At 30.2% G+C, this 11,771-nt stretch overlaps 1 protein-coding gene across 1 annotated transcript; it reads left to right on the forward strand.

The window, feature by feature from the left end:
• Positions 1 to 1,713: 1,713 nt before the first annotated feature.
• Positions 1,714 to 3,926, forward strand: LOC132043094 (protein TIFY 10A-like). The gene is made up of 3 exons (XM_059433585.1): positions 1,714 to 2,005; positions 2,547 to 2,876; positions 3,528 to 3,926. The coding sequence occupies exons 1-3, from the start codon at positions 1,855 to 1,857 to the stop codon at positions 3,710 to 3,712; spliced, it is 666 nt and encodes a 221-aa protein (XP_059289568.1). The 5' UTR covers positions 1,714 to 1,854; the 3' UTR covers positions 3,713 to 3,926.
• The last annotated feature ends 7,845 nt before the right edge of the window (positions 3,927 to 11,771 follow it).

Here is an 11,771-nt window from a genome sequence, read left to right on the forward strand (position 1 = left end):
GAGTCTTGACATAAGACTAATCATTGGTGAAAGTATGGAAAAAAACACTAAGTGTTGCAAAAAATAAAGTTGGCCAATTTTTTTTTTGTAGTGCTCGCTATTTTACTGCGCTATTCAAACAAAAAAAAAAAAAAATCTTTAGCGCAGTAAAATACTGCGCTAAAACAGTTAAAAACCTTTTGGCAACGGCTTTATATTCAATAAATCTAAACCCTAAAAATAAAAAACCTTAAGCTAATGACAACAAGTCTTCAAACAAAAATAGACATCTATGTATATAGAACACTTAAACCAAAAGTTTACAAATAAAACTTACTTCGGGCACCTTTTCAACCCCTAAAATGACGATCCGATCGTTTACGTATCCTTGATATATTGAGCCTACATTATTGTACGCGAAAAAAATATCAAAGTTCTATATAAAATATTGACGTTTTAGTCTTGACACACACGACTAATCATTGGTCAAAGTATGAAAAAAATATTAAGTGTTGCAAAAAATAAAGTTGGCCAATTTTTTTTTTTTTTTGGTACTGTTTTATAACGCAAGTATTTTCCGCGTTATAGAATTATTATTTTTTTAACAAAGCTTCTATAACGCAATAAAATATTGCGCTAAAGCGATTAACGGCATCGTCTCCGTGAACCGCTTTTAGCTTCGAAAGAAATTATCGCGCTAAACGTAATTTTGTAATATTTTTTTTGTTGGGGTATTTTAGTTCAAAGTAATTTTTTTGGGTGCATTTTGGTTCCGGACTCTCCAACTTATGTTGCAACTTGTAAGTTGTTACTGTGCTTTCGGGGTCATTAGGTTAAAGAAAAAGTTTTTGTTGTTAAATCTTATTTAATTTAAGTATCGTCATTTTTCAAAAAATAAAAATAAAATTAAGTATCGTCGCAATTCAAATGTCTTTTTTTTTTAATGTTCCTAAAAGAATATTTCTTTCTATATTTATTAGATTAACACAAATATAAAATCACAAAATTCAAAGAACATTTTAGTATATTATACTCATATTTAATTTAGAATCACAAGATTGAAAAGTCTTATTAAATTTCTCTAATCTCATATTTAATCAAACTAAAACATTTAAATTGGGACGAAGAGAGGCACAATGAGCTGGCTTTAAGAGTCATTTTGGAAGAAATAAATCCCAAATAATCAGAAAAAATAAATTCCAATTACTGTTTAAAATTCCATTTTTTGGTAAGGCAAAAGAAAAAGGGAAAAAGAGGAAGAGAAAGTTAACGTTAAGATAAAAAGGGCAAAACGGCGTAAATAAGCAGAGAATGAGGGGCAGTTCCACAGGGTGTAAAACAACTGGCAAATTGCCACACCGCTTTCTTTAGCGGAAACAACACGTGTTTAATTTTGTTTAATAAATTTTGAATTTAAATTCCAAAGAAAACCTGTTTCTGAAACAAACCAAACAATATCATACTATTGTTTATTGGATAAATATGGTTGTAAATTATCTCATTAAGAATAAATAATTTTTTAATGGATAAATTAAAAAAGAAAAGTGTGTCAATTGAAACAGAGAGATTAAATAAATAAAATAGGAAAAAATGAAGAAAAAAAAAGAGCAAGTGGAGAATAATCAACCTTTTGTAACAGCAAAGAGCACGCCTTTATAAAAAAAATAAAGTAAGTAGTACTAAATTAAATATAAAGGCCTCCATATATTCCTCGTGCTTAACCCATCAACCACCCACACCCCACATCCTGTTCCGTGTTTCATTTAAACATTCAATATATATACATGTGCCCTTAACCCATTATTCTTCAACTTTACTTTCATTCAACAAAAAGAAAGAAGGAGAAGAAGCTTTGAAAAAGCAAAGTATTTACAAATGGCTTCATCGGAGATTGTGGATTCAGGTAGGTTCGCCGGTCAGAAATCACATTTCTCTCAGACATGTAGTTTGTTAAGCCAATACCTAAAAGAAAAGGGTTCTTTTGGAGATCTCAGTCTTGGTATCAACCGCAATTTTGATTCCACTGGTAAGTTTTTTTACTCCATTAATGGGTTTTCAAGCCTTTCTTTTACTAATTTTTGAGTTATTTTTCAACATGGGTTTTAGAATTTAGTAGGTTAAGGTGTTGAGGAGTCTAAAAATGGATTGTTTTACACTTCATATAAAATATGAGCATAGTTTGATGACGTTATTTTCCCAAAAAAGGGAAAAAGATTAGATTTACCCCTGTATTCTCAGAAAAAAAACAAACAAACTATATTTGCTATTGAGTTTATTTTGCAAATGGGGTTGGCTTTAATTTGACTAGATTTAAATTTGGAAGGAAATAACATCCATGTCGAGTTTCGTTGGAAATAAAGTTGGGAATAACAGAAATTAATGTTAGGGGTGACCAAAGTTTTATGGTAAGAACAAATATATCTAAAGAATATCAGTAATGGGAAATATAACTTTTTTTTCTGAGAGTAGATAGGCAAATCTAAACCTTTTTCGCCAAAAAATTGAGAAGTCTACAACTAGGATAATCATTTGATGAATTGACTGTAACATATGGGCTTGTTTAACAGGTTCTACTACTATGGATTTGTTGCCAAAGATTGAGAAATCTAGTGAGTCGAAATCGATGAATCTGTTCCCCGAGCAAGGTGCTGCAATGAAGACTGAATCTGAACCGGAGAAAGCACAGATGACGATATTCTATGCAGGTCAAGTTATTGTGTTCAATGATTTTCCAGCAGACAAAGCTAAGGAAATCATGCTTATGGCTAGTGCTAGTACTACCAACAATGCACTGAATCAAATCAACAACTTTCCTTGTGCTATGGTTCCTCCTAAACAAGCGGAATCTGTTGTTGATTTGGTTACTCCTCAAATGCCTTCTCAGTCAAGTGTTTCCGGTAATAATTTTGGCCCTTTTTCTCCTTTTATATCGTTTTTACTATTTGTTGTTATTGTATTTCGATTATCTATTATTTGGTTGTAGTTATTATTCCCTTTTTTACGAATGTTTTTTCATGCTACTCTTTTTTGTCCAATTTATGTTATTTAGTTCGGATTTTGAGAATCAAACAAGAAAATCTTTTAACCGCGATTTTTGGTATGTTCTTCAATATTTTAAATTATTAATTATCGTCACTTGTAGTAATTTTTTATTTAGTATCTAAATATGTAAGTAATTATTTTTTTTTAAAAAACTTAAAGATTGCCATAGTCAAAATAAAGTTTGACTTTCGAAATCCGACCTTATCACGTAAATTGGGACAAAGGGAATAGTATTTGTTTTCAAGTTGAAAATGGGTATTTGCGAATTAGAGTTGTGTTTGGACATGAATATAAATTGGAGTTGTTTGTGAATTTTTGACGGTGATTTGGAGTGAAAACAGCTTTTTTAAGTTTTTAGAAGTTGAATTTCAGAAAATTATACCCAAATTCTATATGTAAACAGTTTATTGGGAAAAAAAGCAAAAACTATCCATAGACTAACGTATCTCTCTTTGTGGTCATCATTGAAGAAGACTAATGGATTTTTGTTTTTATTTGTTTTGCAGATTTACCAATTGCTAGAAGAGCTTCACTTACAAGGTTCTTGGAGAAAAGAAAAGATAGGCTGACTACAAAGGCACCTTACCAAATTAGCAACTTCCATAAACAGGCAGCTTCTCCTAAGGTGGAAGAAAACAAGGCATGGTTGGGATTAGGTGCTCAATTTCCAGTCAAAACTGAACAATACTAGCAATAGTTGTTTTGGATTTTATTACTTAGTAGGCCTAGATTATACTTACTTCAATTTCAAGTTTAATCTTGGCTTCAACCGTCATTGAAAACCACTTAGATCTGACTACTATTCACTATTACTATTAATAGATTTTTGTAATTAAAACCAGATATGGTTGTTGTTCTGTTCCTTTGTAGGTATTCAATTCATCATCGTTCAAGTTCTCATTTCCTATTTTCTTGCAATTTCTTTGTGTATACTGGTAGACAATACATGCATATTTTATATATCCTCCAAGAGCTACTACTAGTCTACTAGTATCTTTTTTTATCAGGTTACCTGAAATGAATGGATCCCTCTTTTTGAGAATATTTATTATAACTCCCTTGTGAAGATAACTGATAGTCTTGCAAGCCATTGCTTTGCTTTGTTCTGAGATGTGAATATTAGAAGAGCAAAAGAGATTAACAGTGAAAATGAATACTAAAAAATAAAAACCAAATAGGCAATGAAGTGTCGTAGAGGGGCTTAAGGGGAAAAGCCTGCAACTGGAAAGGGGCAAAGTTTAGGGCGGATGCAACATAATAATATCAAGTTCAGCTGAATTCAATATTTAATGCATAGTATAAATTTACGTGCAAGATTATATTAAGCTAGCTTTTATTATAGATTTTGGATTAGAATTTGAAATTTATTTTCAAATATCTATTTGGCCATGAGATTTAATCAGATCTTGAAAATTTATCTTCAAAATATTTTCAAGTTCCAAAATTGGCTCAGACCAATTTTTGGGAGAAATTCACTTACACTCATAGAATTTCAACTTTTTTCCAAGTAAAATGCGTGTCCAAATACAACTTTCAAATTTCAAAAATCACAACTTCAAAAAATTCAAATTTTCAAGTTTCAACCTCCAAATCTATTGCCAAACAGGAGCTAAATTTACTATAATACTCCCTCCGGATTAAAAAGAGTATCTGCTTAGTCATTTCCACACTTATTAAGAAAATACTAACTCCTTGAAAAGAATAGGTGATTTGACAAAACTGCTTCTAATTAAATAGGTATTGGAGTTTGGTTACATAACACTTAATAGGAACAAATCTGAAAAAATTAGGTTAATTTTTTCTTGATTTGATAAGTGGACACTCTTTTTTACCTAAAAAAAAAAACTTAAATGGACACTCTTTTTTATTCGGGAGGAGTATGGACTCATACTTAAATGAATTTAATACTAAATATCTTAAAGATTAAATTTATGGAGTTTAAATACTGGATCAGCTCAAAGTTTGGATTACGATTAATAATGGTTTTCTTGATTAAACACCCGTCGACTATTTTTTACGTTTTGCCTTGTCTTCTCCGCTAAATGGCCTTTACCTTTTACCATCTATATTAGCTTTCATTTTCATCTACTTTTTAAAGATAGCAAGTAGTAATATTCAAGAGACAACTAACTTTATAGGCGAAAATAGAGGTTAATTGGAATCTTGCTACCTCAAATGATAAATCTAAGTTCTATAACCCACCAAAGGTGAAACTCTTCTTTTCAGTGGACCCCACTTTCCCAAACACGTTTTACAAAGGAAATTAAAGTAAAGCAATAAAGGAAAAAACAAAAGTAGTAAAAAGGATGAGAAATAAATAAGGTGTATCGTTACAACCAACATTGGTGATGGTGATGCACCTACAGAATAATAGGGCACGCGGTTTTGGAAACTGCAACGCGGAAAAAGGGGTCTCAAAGATGGCCGAAAGAAAAGGTACTCCATTACGATCTGCTTACTTCTCATTATGCGTGTACGTGGATCGCGTTTCATTTGAATTTTTCAAATACCAAATTAAATTAATTTTATTGGATTTTTAAATTTATAAAGTAAATCAAATTAATAAAATTTGGGTGCTTTTTCAACCTCCATTTTTTCTAGCTTTTTTTTTAGGAAAAATCAAACATACAAAACATATAATTTTTTTACTCGTATATTTCTTTAAGATCTTCAAAGAAGATACAATTATATAATTAACGAGTTTTTTAAGAAATAACACAAAATGTGAGATGAGTGATGACATTATATTAAAATATTCAACAAAGAAAATATTAAATCATGCTAAAATAAGTACGGATAATAAGTGTTAACGACATGACAAGAAAAAAAAAATAAGTTATGTATTTTCACTTTCTAAACTAATTATGCAAAACTGTTAATAGATATCCAACATTATTGTCATCTTTAGTGTTAGAATTGAATTTCTTTTCTTAGCATTAGTGTTGATTTGGTTTTGGTTTGGACTATATTTGAGTTACTAACATCCATGGGATATAAAACTTATTGGCATTCAAAAAATTTAAATTCAAGCTTGAAATAATTTGATAAAAGACAAAAAATTATGAAATTTTTTTAAGAAATATTTATAAATTAGATGACAAATAAATTTTTTTATGTATAAAATATTTAAAAATTGAATATATGTAATATCAGGTTAGTTTGATTGGATTTGACTTTTTTTTTTTTTTAGCTAAAATCAAACTAAACCAATTATGTCCGAATTTTTTTTTCAACACCAAACCAAGTCAAACCAAATCACTAGTCGATTTTTTTTTTCGGTTTGACTCAATTTTTCTATTTGGTGTGGTTTATCGGTTTTCTTTGTACACCCCCACTTCTCACTTTAGCAAAAACAAAGTTGGTTCAAAACATTTATTATTTTAGAAACCTAAAATAGCATAATATTTTTGGTAAAAACTTATCACACATAATATTTAACTAATATGTGTTTTGTATTCATATATTTATTATTCAACCATGATTATATAATATGTATTCTTGACAAGATGGATTGCTCAAATGATAAGCACCTTCCATATCCAACCGAAAATTTGAGTTCGAGTCACCAAAAGAGCAAAAGGGGGAGCTCATGGGGAGGAGGGGTTTAAAAAAAAAAGAATATTTTATTAAAAAATAATATGTATTCTTACTTTTTATTTTTAGATACTATTATAATTAAATTGTTTAATTTGATATAAACATCATATTAATAAATATTCAACATTATTTTCAATGTAACCCGTTACTCTAAGATGTATACAATCATTAATTGCGCAACAAAGAAACAGATTAAGGTAATCTAATAATATATCAAAGGTAGAATACCTAAAAAACCACCACTTAATTAATTTGATAGTTGTTACGGCTGGACATTGACGTGACAAAGAGCGTGAACATATTCTCTTTGGTCGTGAAGTACAGGAAAATAGAAAACCAACTTTGAGATGAGGTATTTTCAACCCTTAATTATCACATCATTATATATAATTGTTTGTGTTTTTCAGTAAATATTTACATCATCTTAACATATAACACATATTTTCTTCTTTAGATGCAATAATTATTTATTCGGAAAAAAAAATTGTGAGTCGAATTTATAAGAACTTGGCTGGAGCTCATCTTTTTAGCCAATTATCAAAAATCAACTACAATAATGAGTACCAACTATGCGTTTCTTTTGATATTTCTTTTCAGACGCAATGACTATTTATTTTAACTGTGCATTTTTTCGGGCTAAAACTAATAAAAATGTTGATTAGAGCTTCATTATTTTTAGCCAAATAAAAAGGGTATAGCCAAAACAATTGTGTATTTCTTCTTTTTCAGGTCAAATTTTAGAAAATTGAATGAAATTCTATTATTTTTAGCAAAATAAAAAATATTAGCCTAAATAATGAAGTTTCACCCAAGTTTTGTTTCTTCTAAATTTTATGTCAATTTAAAAAAAATTCGCGTGGACAAGAAAATTCACATGTCAAGCGCGTATATGTCACTTTTGTGGGATGAATTGTCCTTTGAAAATAAAGGCTATCAAATAATCAAGTTCAGAGGGATAATTAATATCATAAATAGTTTAAATATGCAACTAATAATTGTACTAAATTTTAAAAAAAATCAGGTTTCTGCCTTGATCTTTTATTATTGATTTTAACAAATAATTTTTTAATAGACATGCCGAAATCAAATAGCATATACTACTAAGTAGGCGTTTGGACATCAGCGTTTGGACATGTGATTTTATCTCATGAGATGAAATTCCAAATCATCTGAAAAGACATGTTTTAAGATTTGAAATCATGATTTCAAAAAATATAAATGTAAAATTTGACCCATACGTTTATATTTTGTAAAAAAAGACTCGTAAGTTGGTAGATAGATTTACCAATCATATTTACCAACCATTTGTATTAAATATTAATCTACAAGTTGGTAAAATATATTTACTAATCATGTTTATCATGTGGGAGGATTATATTAAAGAGTAGTTACATTACTATTCATGTTAAATTTTCCTTTTTATTGAACTAAAGTTTGATCAATTGATGTTGTATTTTTTAGAAAGGTCTTCTAGTAGCGCATTAATTTTATTATGAACTATAATTTACTCATTTGGTAAGATTATATAAAAATTAAATTTTTTTCGATGATTTTCACAACTTGTGGGATTTTTATGTTTATAAAAAAATTACAACTTAAGAAATTTAAATTGCATGTCTAAATATGATTTCATCTCGTCCAAACGGCTCCTAAGAAGGATAGCTAGGAAGAAGTAATTTAAAAGCCCATTATCACACATGGTCTACAATGAGAGCGGGGGTGAGGGGCTATGTAGACCACGACAAAGACAAAAGCCAGGTGGCCTAAAAATAGGTACTCCTAATATTGGGTCGGCGTGGACATACATCTTTGCCTATGTAATACGTAGCATTAATGTAGATCTAGAAATAAAGTAGCCAAAAGACTTTATAATTGTCACGTTGTTCACACTTCACCATAAAGTCTTCTACCACGAAACAAGAGACTTGGTAAGGTAATTACAAGAAGACACAAGAAAGAAAAAGACATATTATAATGTATTGGTGAGTGTGTCTGCCTATTTTATACTACTTTATTTATTTTATTGGGATCGCATGGTACGTTACAACGGTAGTGGTTGGGGGAAAAAGTAAAAGAAGTTACAGGGTGCGGTTGGTAGGGACCCTAGTTTTTTATTCGTTTTTTTTTTTTGTGTTGAAAGTAAGTAAAAATATTATCCCAAAATATTTATATATAATATTGTTTAAACCCTATGAAAGTTGAGGTAAGGAGGTGGGGGTGATGGGAATGGGAGTTATGTGGTGGAGCCCGGAACCTAAATGATCCAAAAAAAGGTCATTTAAAACAAGTAAAACTTACACAAATAGCTACCTTTTAATAGCTTCTAACTAGTTATAGCTATAGGTTGAAGATTTACAATTTAGAATGCTTTTGGTCAGTATTTCAGTTATCTCGCATTTTTGAAATACAGTGAAATATGGCGAAATACAGAGAAATACAAAACACGCTAGAGTAAATTTAGGCTCTATTTTTGGAACATATTTTTTAAAAAAAATTCTGAGAGAAAAAATAGGCTATATTTTTGGAACATAATATTCTTTTCCTTTTTAAATAGTAAGTCAAATTAAATCAACCATATTTCACACAAATCACCAAGAAAGTAAAATTAGGCCCTATTTATGGAACAGTTTTTTTAAAAAAAAATTATGGGATTCAATTTAAACCTTCCTATAAATCACGCATAACGGTTGTTCTTCCATAAAAGCTTACGAATCTCTCTCAACTTTTATCACTGAAAAATATACATTGAAATATAATGAAATATGGTTAATTGTTTAAGAAATATAAAGTTGTAGTATGCGTATATACAATGGAATACAATGAAATATATCAGAAACTGTTTCATAAATTAGAAATACAAAATGCAGAAATACATTGAAATACAACGAAAAACAAAAGTCGTGAAAATAAAGTGTAGTAAAAATCGGCTCTATATTTGGAACATTCACTATATTTACACCCAAAAAAAGATAAATACAGCGAAATAATATACTGAAAATTAAATATATTGTTTGTTAATACACTGAAATATACTGAAACATTTTATCAAACACTTGGTGGGCATGAAGCTCCACAACTCTCATCAGTGGTGTTCTCATGGGAAGGAAGCGAGTCGTATCAGATTGCTACAAAAGGACGTTATCCGAAGATAAAGACTTTCAATTGGACTAGTTAGAGGCGTGGGATGACTTGAGTGGATGTAAATTCGATAGCTCATATCTATCGTGTCCATCAACCTGCTTTGAACTCAAATTTACCTCAAACTTTCCCCAACAATCTCTAGATCTTTCTATCTTTGATAGAAGTCCAAAAACTAGAACAACAAAAGGAGGAAGGCCTTGACACTTTTCTGCAATTATGCATCCAATTTCAATTAGTTCTTCGAAAGGACAACTTTCTTTTGGGAATATCTTCAACTGGAGCAATTCCCAACATTCTTCTTTTGAAAGGAATCGAAGGAGATGAACGCCATCGCGATTAACTTGTGAAGCCACGTCTTGGAGTATGCTTGTAAAGAGAATTCTACTTCCATAATCTCTGTGTGTGCCAACAGAGAGAGAAAGAGGGGTGAGGGAGAAAATAAATTTGGTAGGTGAGAGAAAATCAATTTAAAAGACTAGGAGATGGAACGGAGAGAGAAAGAGGGGTGAGAGAAAATAGATTTGATAGGTGAGAGAAAAATATTTGAAAAAAAAAAATTGTGGGTAAGTGGGAGAGAGGTACTTATTTTTAGGGAAATACACTGCAGTTACAAAAACAAGCTATGGATGGTAATTTGATAAATAATTAAGCTACCAAATATAATTTAAAAAAAAGATAGTTATTACTAATAAATAAGTCTTAGAAGTAGTTATGGGCTGTAAAAATTCCTTAAAACAAAGTACCCAATCAAAAAAAGTGGTATCAAATTACTTTTAACGCACGAAATTCCTACGTTAAAGGAGTTAACCATAACGGCTCAGTTAACTCCTTTAACGCAGTAATTTTCCTGCATTATTCAATAACGCATGAAATTACTACGATATTGAAGTTAAATAAACAACCACCGGGTTCCCCACCCCTGGTCCCCCACCCCCATTTTTTAACTCAGAAAATGCCATTAAAGGCAAAAAACAGTGAGCCCACATTCCAAAAACGGCCTTTTTGCTTCAAATTTTATTCTAAAAGTCAAGATTCTTGGTATATTCAAGTCAAGGAACAAGATTCGAAAGTTGAATTTTCAAAAAAAGTGACGTACAACTCGATTCAAACAACCCCACAACAAGCATCTATCTAGGTACTTTATTATGAACTTTTTAATTATTTTGCTAAATACATTATGATTCTAAGCACGATCAATGATTCTAGGAAAATTTACAGCCCATAAATACATTATTAGTAATAGCTACCTTTTTTTAAAATTATTTTTGGTAGCTGAATTATTTATCAAATTACCATATATAACTTGTTTTTGTAACTGCATGTATGTCCCTAAAAATAAGGTACCTCTCTCCCACTTACCCACAATCTCTTTTTTTTTTTTCCAAATATTTTTCTCTCACATCTTCAATTCACAACCGTATTTTACTCCCATTATTCTTCATCATAATTAGCACGATTTCTTCTTCTTCCTTATCAGTTACCTAATCTCTACAGGTAACTAATTTTCATTATGTTATTTGTTGTATTTCTCTTCAATTTTTTTATAAATTTCATCGTCTTTACCTTCACTTTTCATTCAATTTTTTTTAAAAATATTTTCAACCATTGTTAGAGTATCTTCAACAAGTTCTAACTCTCCATTTTAATGGCGGATATTAATACTCCAAGAAAAAATACACCAGTGGCAACAAGAAAAGCGTTGGAGGATCTCCACCAATGGCAAGCTACCTTATCATAACAATTCGTTTGCTAAATCTCCATGGATAAGCCGAAATAAGAGGAAAATCCTTCTTATGTTTGCTAATCATGTGGTGTTGTTTATCTTATGAGTGATGAAGAATAGTATTGATTATAACAATATGATATTGTAGCATCATCTAGGAGCAAGAGAATAGGTTTTTATTGTAGAAACACCATTGATGAGAGTTGTGGGGCTTCATGCCCACCAAGTGTTTGACAAAATGTTTCAGTATATTTCAATGTATTTCTATGTATCAACAAACAAGATATCT

Source organism: Lycium ferocissimum, unplaced genomic scaffold, assembly GCF_029784015.1.
Source record: "Lycium ferocissimum isolate CSIRO_LF1 unplaced genomic scaffold, AGI_CSIRO_Lferr_CH_V1 ctg210, whole genome shotgun sequence".
In the NCBI taxonomy this organism is placed as follows: Eukaryota; Viridiplantae; Streptophyta; class Magnoliopsida; order Solanales; family Solanaceae; genus Lycium; species Lycium ferocissimum.